General features: G+C 42.2%; 1 protein-coding gene across 2 annotated transcripts in view; it reads left to right on the forward strand.

The window, feature by feature from the left end:
• LOC307026252 (cyclic nucleotide-gated channel beta-3-like) overlaps window positions 1-20,379 on the forward strand; it is a 91,589-nt gene that overhangs the window by 68,569 nt on the left and 2,641 nt on the right. Inside the window, exons 3-16 of one of the 2 annotated variants that reach the window (XM_079661502.1) lie at window positions 9,727-9,871; window positions 10,419-10,470; window positions 11,441-11,576; window positions 13,726-13,886; window positions 14,041-14,561; window positions 14,647-14,697; window positions 14,775-14,861; window positions 14,952-15,016; window positions 15,147-15,269; window positions 15,988-16,129; window positions 16,883-17,042; window positions 17,174-17,271; window positions 17,355-17,438; window positions 18,833-18,951. In XM_079661502.1, the coding sequence (XP_079517628.1) occupies window positions 9,727-9,871; window positions 10,419-10,470; window positions 11,441-11,576; window positions 13,726-13,886; window positions 14,041-14,561; window positions 14,647-14,697; window positions 14,775-14,861; window positions 14,952-15,016; window positions 15,147-15,269; window positions 15,988-16,129; window positions 16,883-17,042; window positions 17,174-17,271; window positions 17,355-17,438; window positions 18,833-18,951 (1,944 nt within the window). Of the gene's footprint in view, window positions 1-9,726; window positions 9,872-10,415; window positions 10,471-11,440; window positions 11,577-13,725; window positions 13,887-14,040; window positions 14,562-14,646; window positions 14,698-14,774; window positions 14,862-14,951; window positions 15,017-15,146; window positions 15,270-15,987; window positions 16,130-16,882; window positions 17,043-17,173; window positions 17,272-17,354; window positions 17,439-18,832; window positions 18,952-20,379 lie in introns of both variants that reach the window. The other variant, XM_079661501.1, reaches the window with a different exon arrangement.

Genomic DNA, 20,379 nt, shown 5'->3' on the forward strand with positions numbered 1-20,379 from the left:
GTGCATTCAGCATGTTCCTTTTCAGCATGTTCCTTTACAATGTTGGCAAAGACTCAGTAAACACAAGAAGCAAATATATATGTCATAAATGGCTGCTTATTTCCACTCCCTCACGCTAATCGTTAAAGTTTCATCGCTTCATATTAGCCTCATTCAATGTAGCTAATTCAAGAAGTGTTGACAGGAAGTAGCTCATATTTTTCAGCCGCGGTTGACCTTTGTCCGGCTGGAAGTGTGGTGATGAGGAGACCTGTAGCTTAACACTGGATGACAGCCTTGTCATGTAAGACTTGATTGGTCCCTGGGGGTGTGTCAGACCCTGACATGAAAAAGAAAAAAAAAGAAAATTGGCTTGTTAACATTCATGAGAAATGATCACAATGTCAAAGGGAGAGCTTCAACGTGTCATTCTGCAGACGGCACTGATCTACGTGACTGGCTGTCTCTCTTCCATTCAGCCCTGTGATGTATGGATCCATCTCGTCTGCTCCCTCTCCTTTCTTTTTTCACATCCTCCATCCTTTCCTTCCTTTAAACCCTCCTTCCTGCCCTTCCTTATTTCCTTTGTTAGTTACTTTTCCTTTTGTCATCCCTCACCCCCACCTTCCTTCCTTCCTTCCTTATCACCCCTTACTTCTATCTGTGGCTTACTCCCTTCTTTCATGTCCTTCTAAAAGTCTTTCTTTCTTCCTTTCTTTTTTCACTTCCTTCCTTCCTTTGTCAGTTCCTACCTTCCTTCCTCCCTCTTCTCACTTCCTTCTAACACCCTTGCTTCCTTTCTTATTTCAAAGTCAACTTTAATGTGAATCTTACTCAGTTTGTGTTTACAGACAGAGAGATCGAAATGACGTTTCCAACAATCCCGAATGTAAAATTATACAGTAATACAGATATGTATAAAACTATGTATATCCTATATACACAATCAACAGAAACATTTACACGTATGCAAACATTAAGATAAAAAAAACCCCACAACAATCAATATATACAAAATAACAGTCACTTCAATATCAATATCTTTGGTGCAAGATTGTCCATAAAATGTGCACGTATTGCAGATTGTCCTTAGCAGCTTAAAAAAGTGTCTTGTGCTGGATTTGAGTGTCTGAGTGTGTGGGGAGTTATAGTCCAGTTGGGGCAGGGGGGAGAGAAGGGAGAGAACTTGCCTTCTACCTTTTCCTTCCTTCTGTTTCCATCCCTTTCATCCATATTTCCTGTCCTCCCTCTCACATTCTCCTTTCTCTTTGTGTTTTCTTTTCATTCCTTTCTTCCCCTATTCCTTTATTCCTTTTATTGACTGTTCCCAATGTTACGTCTCGCACTTTTGTACTTTTAAAAACTTTCAAATCATTCTGAGCTCCACCTCTGCCTTGTCAGCAATGTGAATGAGGCCACAACGCACATATGAGCAGTATAAATAGCCAACGGGGGAAGAATCGTGCAGACATCCTGTAGATATGAATAACTAGCATCACGACGCAGATCCCAAGGCCTGATGTTGATGCGTAAGGGTTAGCATATCCCTGCTTATCATCCACCTGTTCATGCAGGCGGCTCAGAGCACCTGAGCTTCTGATCTGGAGTCATAACGTTATGTAACAGGTGACTGTAGGCTTTAATAGGCAGTCTAAATCACAGACCTGTCACTTTATGCCTCCATTCAGATTAATGTGCACATCAATCGGCCAGGCATTAACCCCCAAAGGTCCTCTCAATGACACACCTCAGCGCTCTGTGGCTCACACACTGATAGACCCCACCGAGGCTTCTCATGCTCTGGGTAAGAAGCTTTGAAAACACAAACATCTTCACCAGGAGAGTCCGGTAAACCAGCACTCTGCAACCTTGGGAAGAGATCAATGGAAAGAGTGAAACAATAGGAATGGCTGGGAATCAGATTTTTCTCAACTGTGGAGTTCTCCAATAATAACACAGCCTTGTATTGTCTCGCTTACCTCATCTCACCCTGTCAGACTTTTGTTAGCTGCTAAAACACAATTCAAGATGGAAAATCAATTATTCGTGATTGATATTTTTGGGTGTTATCCAGGAATCTTTAAAATGAGACCCAAATAATGATGGGACATTGAAAGCAAAGGTTTTTTTAATGTTAAGTAAGCATTCAAGTTGGCATCTTCCTGTCAAATGTTCCTCCTGTGTAGCACTTACACTCAATACATCACCATTCCCTTGAAAGAAATGTTTTTAAACTAAGCTTTTGACACCCAAAGAGTCACAGCCAGTGCCCAAAAAAATGCCTCATCACAAAGAATCAGATGTTAAGCATTAATTCTTGGGTCTGACGTTGAATTAGTGGCTCCTTTTTATTTCCCTGGGACAAGTTCTGTAGTGGCACCAGATGTGGCTGACTTTAAAGTGCTCATAAGTCACACGGGTGTCTGCTCTTGTTGGCTTTCTCAGATCTCAGGGTAATTCTCAACAGCATCTGGCTAATTCTAATGAAAATAGCTCAATCGTCTGAAGGAGAGGAGACATATGAAAGGATACTCTGCCCCCTTTTGGAAGCACACAGAAATGCAGCCCTTAACATTAAAAACGTAGACTTCATGTGTCAACACTCAGCCCTTTTAAACTTGTCACACATTCCCTTTGAACCACCATTCCCAAGCTACACTCAATACTGCTCATGTGCAAAGTGTTTGATCACCAACATAACATTTATTTGTAGAGTAGATATCAAAGGCAGCACGTAATTACATCACATTTATACCATTTTAAGGATTCTTTCTCTTACTGTAGGTACATTATTACTCTGAGAATTTTAACTTACATAAATGTATAACTTGCCATATTAGGCATCAATGTATGCGCTTCCTTAACGAATACAAGGGCCTAAACGAACACATTACATACAAAACTAATGGAGCACAGGAATGCTTAGGTTGTTCTGGAAAAAAGCAATAAGCATAGAAAACTAGATATTTAGTGAGAGCAGTGTGGGCCACCGTGGCTGATAAGATTAACAGTTACACCTGAAAGTAAAACTTTCTCAACAGGAAAGCAAAAATACCACAAAATAACCAGAATGCTTAGCAACAACATTGCCAAAAAACCTAGGAGGATTGAAAGGATTATTACTTTAATCCTTGTGGGTCTGATTTGGTGTGTAGGACTTAATAGGTTTCTAGCACGGGTGAAAAACGGGAAAAAATGGTGTTCAATTTTCAAAATATCTGCAGCATTCTGATTCTTAATGTATTCCAGCACCAAAAAAATCCAAATGAATAGACACGAAACTTCATAACTCACACTGGATATATATATGAACCCTATAGTCAGGGAGCATGTTCTGGGTCATCTCTGGGTCAGAAAAGTCCTGGCCATCTTTCAAGTTGAATAATTAAGGCACCTAAAGACAAAGTTAAGATCTACATTCAAGCTTACAAGTCAAAGCTCCATGTCCATTAAAATACATCTCAAATACTTCAAACAGTGGGATAAGTGTTCTCTTTGAAGTAATCACTCTTACCTTTTCTCTGAGCAAATCACGGCCTCTTTCCGTCCTCCCGTCACTGATTGGAGACCCCTGAAATAGTGACTGTAAAGTGCTTGAATTTTATAGCGTTATAAAAAGAGTAATCATTGTGGCCTTTGTCACAATGATTAAGCCCATACTTTGAATTGGCCTCCTTGGTTAGGCCTTGTTATAATGTCCAGACCCCTGGTAGAGAGCAGCTCTGTATTAAAGCAATTAGAGCGGTGAGTCATATGTCACTGGCCACCGGAATTCAGCCTCCTCCAATTTGTGCAGTAAATGTAGCTCTTGCTGCTACCCTGTCAAGGTACCATGTGGTCGTTCTGCTGCTGACTGACAGCTGTAACCTATGTGCTGGTTTCAAGCGATGCGGTAGAGTGTGTTTGAGGAGGTGAAAAGGTCAGGGTTTATCTGAATTAAGACACAATTACAGTAATTCATCTCCTATAATCACTTTTCCCCAATTCCATGTACCATTTTAGAGTCATCAAAAAGGTACTTAAAGGGTTTTCTTCACCTCTCCATAGGTGCAAAGTGAGTAACACAACAAACAACACAATTATTTGCTATTTTTATTACCAACCAAGCTCTTTCACAGCAGTGTCAGTGACTAGGCCCTCCCCCCAAGGCATAATTAGAGTAATGGTAGAGATAGAGAGGATCTAATGACCCTATCCCCTTGCATCACTGCGTAGCGGAAATATGTAGAGGCATGAAAAAGTGACTCGCCTGCTTCCTCCTCTACTCATCTCCGCGCCCCAGACAAGTCAATGGTCCTTGAGAACGCTCCGAGATACATTACACGAAGCCCCCGGCTGAGTCAAGCCCCGTCTGCATCACCGTGGCATTTCATTGGTTTGCTCTCTCCCTGTGACAAGAGAGATGGAACAGCAGAATATGGGCCCTGTGGGTGGGTGTCATTTTATTCTTAATGACAGGCAAGCAAATGAGTGTCTTACTGAGGTATGGGCTATGGGAACAGGAAAGTATGTGAGATAATGAAAGTGAAATGGAGAGATTTATGGTGTGAAATAACCACACTTGTAATTTCTTCCTGTGTGTATCTTGGTGTTGATGAAACCATTTAATGTGATGTAAAGTCTCTACATTATGAATCACAGCATGTGGACAGGAGAAATGTATATGCACCCAAACACACAGGTGTCAGAACCTGTTGTTACATTTAACTTGTTCATTTTCTGTTTTATTCTGTAACTCACATCTCCTCTTGTTTTAGATCCGTTCACTTCCTGCCAGGTTTGATTGTCTGCCTCGCCTGATTAATTTGAACTGTCCCTTTTTATTAATCGTGAAGTCACGTCAGCATTTCACCTAATCAGTCTTTCCTGCCGATACTCCTTTTTTGCCTTGGGACTTTGTAAGTTTATTCCATGAATACATCAATAAACTCTTCCTGCTGCTTCCTCGTCTTTTAACCTGTGTTTGGGTTTTAACTGTGCATCCACTGAGTATTGATTCACCTGGTAAATCCACCTATTGACAGTTGGGGAAACTAATGCACCAAAACAAAGACAGATGTTAGACCCATTTTGATAGCTAACCCTAACCCTAAAACAGTACAACAGGGAACCTTTAAGGAAGATAAATAATGATATTAAGCTTCCTGCTCTGAAAAATAAAATAAAATAATCTTTACACAAAGTCACTATTTAAACCACTGCCACTATCTAGTTTAAGAGCAATAATATTCTTATGATAAAACATTTGGAAAAGTATTAATTTACACACGTTTAATCACATTAGCCGTTGTTTTATGTTAAGCAATAATAATATACTTAAGAGAAAATCGCAGAAAAAGCCTGTTTCAGAGTTCACATGTTTATTAAAGACACCTGTAACAGTTCTGCCTGTTATCACGCTTTGATCAGCAGGTGGTGTCTGAGCATCAATTAAACCTTTTGGGAGATACCATGTCAAGTCAACTGAAGAGGGGTATGTATCCTTTAATTAGCTGTTCAGGTTTCTTTTATGATTATCTTGTGATGTGTCAAATTTAATTAAGATCCTCTAGTCAGTGTATTGTCATGTCGCGTTAAATGTTGTTAAAAATGTATTTGAACGTCTTTGTTGTATTTGAGTTTTTTGATGTAAGATGTGATTTCCCTATACTGTGGTAGAGGTCGGGGGCGTTGCCGGAAGCAGGATATATTGTTGCCTTCGTCGAACGCACAGAAGCCCCCAGGAAGTGTGCCGGACTCTGATGAAAATATTCGTTGCGTCCAAATGACAGTACTACAATTTCCGTATCAGTCCGTGACGTCACTGGGCCCAGAAAGACTTTTCCCCATTGACATTAGGCGTGTTCACACCAGGGTACTTTTCCCGTTTAGTTCCGTTAGTATCCCTTATTTTGCGTTCACACCAAAAAGAGTACTTAGTGCCGGGATCTTTTACCCCCATTTTTAGTGCCTGCTAGAGAGGTGGTACTATCCTGGGGAGAAAAAAGTACCAATTTCTATTGGATGGGCGAATTGCCAACAACGCCCCGTAAAACTCTGAAAAGTTTTTTGAAGCCGCCATTGTATTTGCTGGCATTAGCATTATTAGCATTAGCATTAGCCCCGTGCACCAACGGAGAGAGAATAACTTATGGCAACACAAAAAAAAACATGGGAGCGGTGGAGTGATGAGGAGGTGTCGGGGTTCTGGCGATTTACTCGGAAGGCTTCAGTAGAAGCTGCTGGGAGAGCAGCTACTACTGAAGCCAGTCCCCAACTCCGGGGACTTCCGGCCGGGGACTTCGGGTGGCAGTATACACATACTTGTCAACCCTCCCGATTTTCGCGGGAGACTCCCGATTTCATTGCCCTCTCCCGGTTTCCTCCCGGGGTTATATTTCTCCCGCATTTCTCCCGATTTCTGACAAAATCAGATTTACTCAGGACTGTTTCCACTCGGACTTTAATACAGCTACACCATTGTTTGGTTTCCATGGTAACATGTCTCTTTAGTAGCGCGCGCAACTCAAAGTCTAACGGTACGTCTACACTACAGGCATCCAAAAATGCTTTCAACGCTTCGCCCATTCACTTGAATGGGGTGACGTAGAAGATTTTTAATCTTCGCCAAACTGCATTGTGGGGAGCATGGCATGGCTTTGCAAGCATCACGAGCATCTATCGGCATCAAAAGTTCAGCCAATCAAATCCCGTTTATGCAAATCCCGCCAGTGCAAGCGCAGCCAATCAAGCCGCGTGCAAGCTGGGAGAGCCAGACCGCAGTTAATTTCCTCATATTCCAAACGAGATATTACCGTAGCAAATCACCCGGTTCTTTACGACCGGAACTATTTACCGGGATACAAACCGGAGGAACCAGGCATGGAGGGAGGTGGCAGAGACAGTGGGTGAAACTGATAGTTTTTTCACCTGTTTGGAGAGTTTATATCCAGTTTACTTCGTTTTAACATTGCTATTGCTTTGTATGTCGGGGGCGGGAGATTCATGTGATTGGTTGCTCGCAAAAAATCGCCAAGCTTCAGACACGCCCAGCTTCAAGATTTTTTCATGCCTGTAGTGTAGACGGGCCGTAAGAGGGTGAGGCAGATAGTCACAGAAAACAGAACAAGAATCGACAACTACTCTACTCTCTGCTCACTCTTTTCCGGTCAAATACAGGTCCAGCCCACACATATGCTCCATCAAGGATGGTGCTACAGGCTGCAAGGCGTTGCACCTAGAACTACAATAAATGTACTAAATGTTAATGTTAATCTAACAGCTCCGGCGATCCACTAGCACCATCCCCCCCCCCCATTTTGCTTCCGATTTCTGGGGTCTCAGGTTGGCAAGTATGAGTATACGCCGTGAAGTGGTTTGCGGCCTGCCAGTAAACCCAAAGCAGAAGAAGAAGAAGGGACGTCAGCGGCTTCATTTGCGTAATCTTCTCTCAGGGAACTTATTCCGGTGTGAACGCGGTCTGTATTTAGTGCCATGGGGGTACTAAGTGCCTGGCACTATGTACAGCAAAGTACTTGGTGTGAAAGCGGTAATAGGGAAAGAGACATCTGTAAATCAGCAGATACTTTTTTAAAAACTAAATAAACTACCCAGTATGAACTATTTTATAGCCCTTATTAGAATGATTAGGTCCTTAAAGTTGTAAAATGCACTAAAAGCCGAATCTAGATGTATTTTCTGACTGAGCCGAGAGTGGGAGCTCCGGGGGCGGGGCTTAAGGGGCGCATGCTCTGTGAGCGCACATACGGGTTCTTCCGCTCTGACAGCTAGGCATGATGGGTAATCTGTAGAGATGTCCCGAACCGATCACGTGTCTTTCAAAAGATCGGAATCGGGAGAAAAAAATCGGGGATCGGGAATTTTTTATTTTTTTATAAAATATTTTTATTTTATTTAATGTTACAAAACAAAAATGACCATGTTCACGTCTTAAAGTCATCCTGAGGCCTTAGTTTTGGTTTAAAATGACACAACATCATGTATGTGTTGCTTCTTTTGGGCTTGTTTTCATAGAACTGGTTGCTTATTTCTCTCAAATCAGGCAACAGAGAGGGCGCAGTGTCTAATAGTAGCAGTAAGCTAACAAGAGGCTACGTTCAGCTGGTGACTCGGGAGTCGGGACAGAGAAAATGTCAGGAGTTTGGAAGTATTATATAATTGAAAGCGAAGGCAGTGTAACAGCCAGATGCAATGTTTGCAAGGCGGAGGTTCCGCGTGGTGGAAAGAACAGAACTACGTTCAACACGACCAATCTAATACGCAACCTGAGAAACAAACACAAACAACAACACAACGAGTACACAGCGGCCACTCAGGTAACGGCACTGAAACAACCAACACTTTCAGAGACTTTTAAAAGGAAAGAGAAATTGCCCCAGAACAGTGAAAAGGCCCAAAAAATAACAGCCAAGATAGCTTAATTCATCGCGTTGGATGACCAGTCGTTATCTGTTACCTTTTTTTCTCTTAATGCATTGCATAAAGATCGGATCGGGAAAAATCGGTATCAGCAGATTGTCAAAATCAAATGATGCGAATCGGATCGGGAGCAAAAATAGGTGATCGGGACATCCCTAGTAATCTGTGACGTTTCGCTCTCTCAAAAGTTGGGCCATTTTGTCTTCATGCGCCAATGAGCAGCTCTCATTGGAAAGAACGAGACCCCGCCTCCGACGCTGTATCCAGTTCTTATTATACATCCATGAACGCACATCTGTAAAGATGACCTGTTGCTCGTGGTTGATTGTTGCCCACGTTATGTGAAAACTGCCATTGTTGTATGTATTTGTTTGTACAGTGTGGTTGCGGTCATGGTTGGTGTGCCCCTAAACTCTGCATCAAGTCTCCTGAATTTAAAGTAAAAATACTGCTGCCCCGACCCTCGCCCTCTTCACGGAAAATTAACCCCCACCACGCGACCGTCCGTCCCTCAGGTTAACGCTAATGTATTTTCGTTGCACTGTACTCACCTGTTAACTGCCGGCCGCCGCCATTTTGAATCGTGCGTTAATGCATCCCTCATTGAATAGGCCAGAAATGTCGTTTTCTAGCAACATAACTTTGTTTTATTATTTCGAATTTCTTTAAGTTTGACCTACAGAATGTACCAACTACACATATTCAACCCATGTACAGATATTTATGTCATAGCTAACTTTAGGCCTACTGTATCATTTTAAGGCGAAATGTCGCAACTTCTCTAAGCCCATGAAAGTCCTTATTTATGAGGAAAGAATCATAAAATCCAATTTAAATATAGTAGTTCTTCTCCATTCTGGCATCAAAACTGTACTGAATCAAGTAAAAAAAAAAAATCATCCTACTTTTGTTTTTCTAGTAAAATAACGTTTAAAGGCTTACTTTTTGAGCACCTTTACTTTATGGAAGTGTCTTATTACATTCAGACATATTGGAAGAGCCAGTTAGATAACGTACATTATGTGCAATGGTGAAAGTATTCACACACATGTACTCTGTACAGGCAGTAAGCTTACATCTGTAAGCCTATTTCAATCTTATGGTGATGGGCTTACATGACACCAATGGTGGGGGCTATTCTCTGTGCAGGAGTATTAGTGGTGCTAAAAGCAGTAACACCATTGGAGACAGCTTGTTTGTGTGGACTTGTTGCTTTAAAAGAATGCAAGAAGAAGAGGTTGACAAAGAGAAAAGAGAGGGTTAATCTAGAAGGGAGTATTTCAGCTATAACAGCAGGTGCTACCTTCGTTTTCTGGACATGTTTGGCAGGTTGAAGAGAGTCTTTGCTGGCCCGCAGTTGCCAGAGGCTTCAGGCACCCCTGCAGCTCCTGCTCCAGCTCCAGCTCCAGCTCCTGCTCCAGCTCCTGATCCAACTCCAGCTACAGATCCAACTCCAGCTACAGCTCCAGCCAAGGTAAGACTTGTTTTAAAAAGAAAAAAGTGTGCTATATATTCATTAGGTAAATACAACTGTTAATTGTAAACTGTGTAATGTTTACAGGGATTTCTAATGCATTCAATTATTCTACAATGCTTTAACAAGCGTCCAATAGCCCTGCAACAGCCAAGACTGAAATCAAGCATGATAACATAATGTGCAGTGTTGCATCCAGCCTGTAACACAGCAAGTTTGGTTTACATTTGTTCCTCACATCAGTGGCATCTTATCTGCTCCCACATACACTCAATTGTGCCGTACCCTTGCCAACAAAGAATCAAATCAAATTGCTTCTCGACACGGACCTCATTGAAATTGCTCATTACCCAACGGGCACTTTTAAATTCATTTCATCTCAGACCCAGCTTGTTTTAGAAAAAAAAGTGTATTATGCAAGGGAGTAATTTGTCAAATGATAAATTCCCTTTTCTTTAAAAGGCTCTCAAAATGAAAGTGTCTCTCTAATGACCATGTTTTGACTAATGAGCAACTTTGTGGGATATGTTGATTTGTCTTGTAGGAGGAGAAGCCAGCCGATAAGGAGAATGAGGCCAAGAAAGAGGACAAACCGCAGGGTAAGTGATCATTTATGTGAGAGGCTGAAACCACACATTTAGAAACCAAATTATTCTGCTTCCCTTTTTGTTTTACTTTGTGTGTCACCTGGACTTTACTGTCCTTTAAGGTTGAAACTGTATACCAGGCATACTGCAAATGTTGTCACTTTGTACTAAAGTGAACTTCAGCATTTGCAACTTAACCATTGTCTGTATTAGTTTTCAAAACATTGTATTGCCCATTCCTGTCACTTAAAAAAAATACATATATATTATTATTTATTAATTATTGAAATGGAAAATCAGATCATTCAGACAACAGAGTGTACAACATTTAACGTCTCTTGAACTTATTGTCTGTGCAAACATCATTGACCCTGCAGTCTGATGTAAGATGCATTGAATTCAGTTACTTGTTGATAGTGTAGTCTCCTTCTAGGCACTTGTCTTGTAGCAATTGTACCATCAAGCACAATGGGTGTGTCATAGCTCTGTTATTTGACCTTATATAGATAATAATACTTTTACTTAATTTATCTGAAAACCAACTTGCCCTTTAAAAGGCCTTTACTTTAAAACATGCACCACAGACAAATCTGGTATTATGGACAGTGTCCATTTCATTTATATCACACATGTTTTTATATATTCATTTGTAGCATAATTGATAATGACGTGAGACTGTATAGCCACGGAATGATGTACTGTTATTCTGAGGTTATTATTTTGTATTTAAAATATTTACAATCCAAACCTATCTCTTAACAAAGTGCCATATGCTTAACATACCGTGGCAACAATAATGATGTTATTTGTATAGCAAGAAAAATGAAATAAGAAAAGTCACATGAAAAAAAACACAAAATGAAGAAGTTCAGGAAATGCATAATGCTAAATACATTGTTCAAATGCAAGGCTAAAAAAATGAGCAAAATGTGTTTGAAGGAGATACACTTATTATGGATTCTGATTGTTCCCATTTGCTCAGAATCAACACCTGCCCCTACTCCGGCTCCAGCTCCGGCTCCAGCTCCAGCTCCAGCTCCAGCTCCGGCCCCCACTCCGGCAGCAGCCCCTGCCCCAGGAGCAGCTCCTGCTAACCCTGATGAAGCTGGACCTGAGGGGTAAGAAATGCACCCTTGCTGCTTTCTATGGTCTCCAATAGTTTGAGCAATACATCATCACAGGTATTTTCTCTGTCTGATATGTTTGCAGACAAATAGCTGGGAGATGCATTGAGAGTATAATAAAAGTATTGGGCAATTAAAGAGAGTAGATTAAGTTTGTTGATCCGTCGAGCCTCTAAACACCACTTTAGCGTACCAAACCACACGCCTGCCAAGACACTGCCACCGAACTAGTTTCAATTAATCACCCAATGGCCACTAATTAATCAGATTCTCTGGCAAGAACACAGTGAGACACAGAGATGAACACATGTGAGATCTTGATCCCTCGGAACAACTTGCATACAAGGCGGGGTTGACCTGAAAGTGGATTAAAAGCTTTGCAGCTTTTAAGGTTTAAGGAGCTCAAGGCTGCTTCGGGCCCAGCCAAAAAAAACCTGACTGTGGCATATTGACCTGCAACACTTAAAAACTAATATCACTTATCTATATGAGTAGATTATTAGTATTAAATATTGAATCAAAGGATGATAATTGAGTGGCAGTAAGATGGTGAGGCTTTATGTGGAGCACATTTAGACGTGTCGGCGATCAGTTTGAATGACGAGAATAAATATCTGCAGTTTGCCATGGCATAAAAAACAATTTACAACTGAAGAAATGTTTTGTCTATGAACTATTTTTTTTTGTCTTGGTTTTCTCTAACTTACACTTATGCTGTCTAATATAACTTTGTTCAATACATTCTAACTTCATGAAGGTATTAATGTTTGTATGATTAAGAGAGGAGGTGCCTATTAAACCATATGGTCATTTAAGAGGCGGCAGTTTGCAGTGTTGTTGAATTGTTGAGTTATAAATAGAGGCATTTTTTGTAATTTAGCCTAACATCATTGGACAAAATGATATAAACTTAAACAAAATGATATAAACTTGTTTCAAGCTATTGTGAAAAGTATTGTCTTTAATTTGATTACATTTGAACTTATTCAATTCATATATGGTTACCATCAGGATGTTGTGGTGCGGTAGTGGTTTATTCAAATCAATAAATTGACACCATAGATAGACTGTAGCTCCTGTAGCTTGACACAAATGCTTTTCAGCTGGGTGTAATACTAGATTGAGGACACCAGGGAGCGACACATGAGCACAGATCGCACATATGTCCTCTTCTCTATCTGTACTGCTGAGGCTGCAGTTGCCTGTTACTTCCTAAGCTGAGCCTTTCAACTTTTAATGTAATTTCACAGTAAAAGTTGTTTAATTTGAAATGACAAATCACTATTTGGGTGAAAAGCAGTTGTAGACCGTAGACATTACATAAGTAAAACAGTTACTGGCTTGTTCTTACTTTTTCGTTAAAAGACACATAACATTTCATTTTCTCTGCTAATACTTTTAGTTTAGTTTGACCAACTTGCAGGCAGATGCTAAAAAGCTGTGAACACAATCATTAGTTATTCGTTAAAGTTGAAATGGCAATCTTTCTAGCACATATTTGGCTATTACCCACACCCAGCTGATACAACAACATTAGCATTGGATCCAGTTTGGTTTCTGGCAACTTGGTTTATTTAATTCTAATATTTCTCCCATTATTGGCCACTTCACTCTTAAGGGAAGTAACTAAATCTACTAAATCCTCCACCCACTGCATCTAGTTAGCGCTATGCAGGCAGTGTTTCATGGGTTTTAAGAGTTTTAATTTGGGCTGCTCAAACAAGTGTCTGCTCTGGCCAAATAAGAGCATTAACACTGAACCAACAAAGTAGACTAGAGTTATGTTTCAGAAAACTGTACACTAAAGCTCAATAGATGCGATGACAACTGCAGACTCTTTGTCAAAAATATTGATTGTAGGCACTAAGTAACATCACCTCCAACTAGTCTTGCTACAGCTTGCTAATTGCAAAATAAATTGCTTGTTTGCCATCTTAAATATAATATATATATATATTGCTCTTTTTGCTGCACTTTTAGTTTACAGTTTTGCTGCTGTGTTTATTGTGTTTATGTATTTTGTTACTCTGGCACAACAATTTCCTTCGGGATGAATAAAGTCTTATCTTATCTTAAATTCATATTTCATTCATATCCAAGGTACTGTGGCTAATATTTCTGCTAATTGTTTTTTAATCTACAGAGAAGAGGCGCCCCCTCCTCCACCTCCACCCATTGTCATAAACAAGTATGCAGACGAGCAGCTCAGATCCATAGCCCAACGCATGCACGAAAGACTGAACATCTACAAAGAGAAAGTGGTGGATCAGTACGCTTCATCCCCAGAGATCACTCCTCCTGTCAGTAAGTACTAACGCATTACAGCCTCCCTTCAGCTGTGTAAGTTAGCATGACAGCGACTTGCGGTATCTTCCGTGCTTCACAGTCTTTATAGTTCACAAACAATGAAAAGTTTGTTTTCCGTGTCTCAGCCCACTTTTAAATATTGTCCTTTCAGCACCTGTGCTGCTCAAAGACGAACACACACAACTCCTAGAGGAGAGGAAAAAGCAAGCAGAGGAGGACCGCGTAAAGAAGGAAGAGGCTGACGATAAGAAGAAAGAGGAGCAGGAGAAGAAGAAAAACGAGAACGCCGAGAAGAAGAAGGAAGACGAGAAGCAAAAGATATTACAGGCTGTAAATGTGCAACTGAATAGGAACATACCGACCAAGATAAAGGAAGCTTTCTGGTACTCGGTGGACGTTGTTCTGAAGCCAATTGAGGACAAGATGGACTCTGTGCTGGGGAACACCATTGACCCTTTCACAGACCGGCACTACATCGCCTGGCTGAGCTTGGTGACCTTGGCCTTCAACTACAACACCTGGTTTATCACGGCCCGTCTGTGCTTCCCGTACCACTCGGAATATGCCATTCCCTTCTGGTTCGCCGGAGATACGGTGGCAGACCTCATCTACCTCATAGACACAATCCTCTTCCAGCCCCGCAGACAGTTTGTCAGAGGAGGGGACATCATAGTAGGTCTAATTTCATTCAGTAGATCCTGATGATGAGAATGATTTAGATTGAACAAATTGACAAATGATTCTGTTCCCTTTTTAGACAGACCGGCTGGTGACAAAGACAAACTACAGAACATCTTTCAGATTCAAGGTACTATAACTCAATTTCTTAGAAAAATGAGGAAGAACTAATCTCAGTGACCTCATATCTCTGTCTCCCCTCAACAGCTGGACATGCTGGCCATCATGCCATTCGACTTGCTGTACCTAGAGTTTGGATTCAAATCCGTTTTCAGAGCCAATCGTCTGATGAAGGTGAGTTTCCCCATGTGTTACAAAGGCCAGCCAATTTATGCTTGACCTCGATTCCTTCCTGTGGCTGACACTTTCATGCTTATTCTCAAGGCGGACACATTCTTTGAGTTCAGCGATCGTCTTGAGAGCTTAATGTCCAAAGCTTACATCTGGAGGTCAGTCAAAGGATCATGCCGTAATTGATGTTACCATATTTTAATCACTTCAAAAAAGGCTGTCTGTTTGACAGGGAGTTGAAAGTCAAATGAACAGATAAAAAGAGACGTTTCTTTACTTTTCCATTAGAGTGATTCGGACCATTGGATATCTTCTCTTCATGCTGCACCTCAACGCCTGCTTCTACTACGTGGCTTCAGAGTATCAGGGAATCGGGAAGACTAGATGGGTTTACTCCGGTCTGGGCAGCGCGTAAGCACAACAGTTAAAGTGTGAGGCATTTTAGTTGTCTATCTCTCCAGGAATAGACATGCATAAATAAACATTAAATACAGACCATGAGAAAGAAATGTAAATATGCTGAGAGTGAGGTGGAACATTTTGTAAAACATACAAAATGTTATAATCTATGGGATGTTTTGATCATTGTGAAAGACACTTTATCCTTAATCCCAGTTCTATAAGAAACACACTTTCACCGGCATCTTTATCTATAAACGCAATTTGAACTTTAAGTAGTATTTTATATGATAAGATAAAATGTACTTTATTAATCCCAATTTGAACAAATGTTTGCAACAGCATAAAAGAGAAGGCATTGCCCATAAGAGAAATGAAAAGGGTAGAAATAAATAAATAAATGTAAACATCTCAAAATAGAAATAAAAAAGCATTACAAAAATATATATATACATGTTGAAATACCAATTTACAGTAAACAAAATGAAGCAGGATATTAAATACATATTATATTATTTATTCTTTTGCTCATTTAAATAAAGGTCTAGTAAAGTAGTTTCCCATAAACATAGGGGCTGCCACACGTGACAAAACGGGACACGTTTATCAAACACCAGCCAGCTTTTAGAGTCAATGCTTTCTGCACTGAAAACAAGTTGTAGTTTTTCTCCATCTGTGTGGCGTCCACACTTTGAAAATGTCTTGTATGTTCTGTCCGCCGCTGCTGCAGCTACCTCAGCTGCTTCTTCTATGCCGAGAAGTCCCTGCTGATGATCGCTGAGTTGCCATTACCAGAAACCATGTTCGGACAGATCTTTCAGATGACAAACTACCTTTTTGGGGCTTTCTTTATGTCCACCATTCTTATCCAGGTAGTTTAATTATAATCATTTTTTAAAAAGTTTTTATTTATTTATATATATATATATATTTTTTTTCTTTGAATTTGAGCACCTTTATTTTCTACCTTTTTTATATTTTTGGCAGCAAGATGTCAAGGGATTCAAGCCAAAAAAAGGATACATAGCAATCCTTCCTCCTCAACACATGCGCACACGTTTAGCACTATGTCCGTCCCAAAATATAACAGGCCAGTGAAATATAGTGAGTGTGACTGCCGGCCTAACGCCCCCCCCCCCCCCCCCCTCTCCACAGGTACCTGCGTTGTTACTACTACGCTGTCCGCAGTCTGATCAACATCGGGGGTCTTATCGAACCCCATACCGTGTTTGAGATTACCTTTCAGATGACTAACTTTTTCGTGGGCGTCTTTGTGTTCTCCAGTTTGATTGGACAGGTAACATGGAGCTAATTCATGAGTCAAAGTCCCAGCATGCTCAGTTCCTGTAGAAACCTCTAAATGACCGTGTCTCCTTGGTGTCGTAATGTAGTGACAGATGAATACAACGTGTGGTGTTTGAAATGACAGACACCACCATTCATCTCACCATAGTAGTTCCACTAACACCCCATCATCCGTCACTCTAAATGTTGTGTTCCACCGGTTCCTTGTGAAGTCTTGACTGTCAAAAATGTTGTTAAATGTACAGATTTTAGCTACAAAAACACGTGTAATCGACTGCAGTAGTTCTCCGATTTGAACGAAAGATTTCCCTGTGCTTCAGATGAGGGACGTCATCGGTGCAGCCACAGCAGGACAGACATACTTCAGATCCTCCATGGACGGCACTGTGGCCTACATGGTGACCAATCACATCCCCACTGAGGTGCAAAACCGAGTCCGCACCTGGTACACCTACACCTGGGACGCTCAGGGCATGCTGGGTCAGTAACACTACACAAAGTGTTCAGTTTACTTTTGTTAGAAAGCCTTTCATTATTAGAATCCACAGCATCTTAAAAGAGTGACTTTACTTCCTCCTTTAACCTTTCCTGTTTGACCTTGGTGCTTTCAGACGAGACGGAGCTTCTGGAAAGCATGCCTCTGGTGATGAGAACCGCCATCGCTGTCGACATCAACTTGACCACCTTCCAGAAGATTGAACTTTTCAAGGTGCCTTTTCATAAACACAGTGAAGCAGACATACTGCAGCTTGGACATTAGGTCATTTAAACATCTTGTTATTGTCTCCCCAGGGCTGCGACCAGCAGATGTTGGTGGACATGTTGCTGAGGCTCAAGTCTATCATCTATTTACCCGGTGACTTTGTCGTAAAAAAGGTAAGTTATTATTATCACGTCTAAATGCGCTCCACATTATTTTATTTTCCCTCTTGAATTTGGCCTTTGAAGTTCAGATCTGTATCACCCTTTATAAGTCAGACAATGCAGATTCCGTCCTGGTCGTGAAATGACGGATCAGCTTTTTACTCTCGCAAGGATCCTGGAGGGGGCCTGGGAGTATGCTTATCCAGTCTACATGTGTTTTGTAGACTTGGAGAAGGCGTATGACCGAGTTCCGAGGGAGTTACTGTGGGAGGTGCTGCGGGAGTATGGGGTGAGGGGGTCTCTACTCAGGGCCATCCAATCTCTGTACTCCCAAAGCGAGAGCTGTGTCCGGGTCCCGGGCAGTAAGTCGGACCCATTTCCGGTGAGGGTTGGCCTCCGCCATGGCTGCGCTTTGTCACCAATCCTGTTTGTAATATACATGGATCAGATTCCGAGACGCAGTCGTGGGGGAGGGGTCTGCAGTTCGGTGGACTAAGGGTTGCACCACTGCTTTTTGCAGATGATGTGGTTCTAATGGCTTCATCGGTCTGCGACCTTCAGCACTCACTGGATCGGTTCGCAACCGAGTGTGAAGCGGCTGGGATGAGGATCAGCACCTCCAAATCTGAGGCCATGGTTCTCAGCAGGAAACCGATGGACTGTCCACTCCAAGTAGGGAATGAGTCCTTACCCCAAGTGAAGGAGTTCAAGTATCTCGGGGTCTTGTTCTCGAGTGAGGGAACAATGGAGCGTGAGATGGGCCGGAGAATCGGAGCAGCGGGAGCGGTACTGCAGTCGCTTTACCGCACCGTTGTGACGAAAAGAGAGCTGAGCCAGAAGGCTAAGCTCTCTGTCTACCGCGCCATTTTCGTTCCTACCCTCACCTATGGTCATGAAGGATGGGTCATGACCGAAAGAACGAGATTGCGGATACAAGCGTCCGAGATGGGTTTTCTCCGCAGGGTGGCTGGTGTCTCCCTTAGGGATAAGGTGAGAAGTTCGGTCATCCGGGAGGGACTCGGAGTTGAACCGCTCCTCCTTCGCGTCGAAAGGAGCCAGTTGAGGTGGTTCGGGCACCTAGTTAGGATGCCACCTGGGCGCCTCCCTACGGAGGTGTTCCAGGCACGTCCAGCTGGGAAGAGAACAAGGGGTAGACCTAGGACCAGATGGAGGGATTATATCTCTTCGCTGGCCTGGGAGCGCCTTGGGATCCCCCAGTCAGAGCTGGTTGATGTGGCCAGGGAAAAGAAAGTTTGGGGCTCTCTGCTGGAACTGCTACCTCTGCGACCCGACCACGGATAAGCGGGAGAAGATGGATGGATGGACATTTTCTAATCATTTATTGTTTGTTATTCTGTCCATTATTTTGTGTATTTCTGCATGTGTTTGACTTTGCCATCTTGCAGGGGGACATCGGGAAAGAGATGTACATCATCAAAGAGGGAGCGGTGCAGGTGGTGGGGGGGCCGGACAACAGCATTGTGTTTGTCACCCTGAAGGCTGGATGTGTGTTTGGAGAAATCAGGTGAGTCATTGTCACACAGAGATGATTCATGTGCCACAATGTAATCTAGATCAGGGGTTCCCAACCCCCGGGCCGCGGACCGGTAACGGGCCGCGGAGGTGTTATTGCCGGGCCGCGAAATAGCTGCGAGTTTATCGTAATATTTGCAGAATTATAAATATATAAAAATATTTTTATCATCATGTTTTTTTCAAAAAGTGTTTAATTTTCGCACCTATACTAGCAGTCATATTATTTAATCCAGTAGCCTAGTTAAACTTTCAACAGAAAACAGTTGAAAATGGCTTTCATGATGTTCCGAGGGATTCGGCGGCCCAGCCTAAGGTCTCAGCCTCTCGTGCGTACGCGAAAGTTACCGGTGCGCCAAGTAGGAAGAGGAGCGCACAGGAGACAACCGTTTCATTGCAGACTGTTATATTTATGTGGGGAAATGGCAGTGCATACTTTATTTGAGATATGTTTCAAACTCAGGCTTCATTTTAAAGAGCATCTTGCAGGTTTTTTTTTTTTCTACATTTATGCTTAAACTTGCTTGAAAATTACAATTAAAAAAGTGAATGTAGGATTTGATATGTTTTACGAGACAGAAGGGCAGGAATTCAGAGGGAAAGGAGCAATTTTGAGCTCTGCTCTTAAAAACTGCTTTTTTTTAAGGTCATACGTCAAACGCGTCATATTACATCACAAAGGGTAAACATCTCCGCTCTCTGACCGCGGGTATAGTTAGTAGTTGCGTTGAGTTGAGGGGTTGTGTTTTAGTGAGCTGGTATTTTTCGGTAGTTTTACATTGTATTTCACCATTTGTAATCATGGTGCAGTATTGTGTTTGTGCAGGTTGCACAAATACCAGCCTGTGAGGACATCGAGTCCACAGTAAAAAGGACCGGAGCTAGCGTTGGTTCCTGGGTGCGTTGTGAATCCACCTCCCTGCAGCACATACTCTCCACAGCTTTATCAGGAAACCGTATTACTTCTCTCCCCCCCCCTTCGCTGCTCTCTCTCTCTCTCTCTCTCTCTCTCTCTCTCTCTCTCTCTCTCTCTCTCTCTCTCTCTCTCTCTCTCTCTCCCCTCCGGTACACGGCACCGTAAGACGTAGTGTGGAGTTGCATTAATTAGGTAACGCTGTGGTGGCTGTACTGCTCCAGCCGTCTCCTTTGTGTTTGTTTGTTTCCCCCTGTCTGTGTTGTTTGTGTGTGCGTGGTGGCTGTCACTCCTGGCTCCCGGCTCAACCTCCACTCACCTGCTGCAATCAGCTGTGCACCCTCCCCGACTACACACCTGCTTTCCATCAAGCCATTTACAACGACATATCAACGGACGCTCCACAACCTTTCTCCGCCAGATCGTCAAGTATCAGCCGTATCTCGCGTCTCTCCTCCGGTACACGGCACCGTAGTGTGGAGTTGCATTAGGTAACGCGAGATACGG

This window comes from Notothenia rossii, assembly GCF_949606895.1.
Source record: "Notothenia rossii genome assembly, chromosome: 12".
NCBI classification, from domain to species: domain Eukaryota; kingdom Metazoa; phylum Chordata; class Actinopteri; order Perciformes; family Nototheniidae; genus Notothenia; species Notothenia rossii.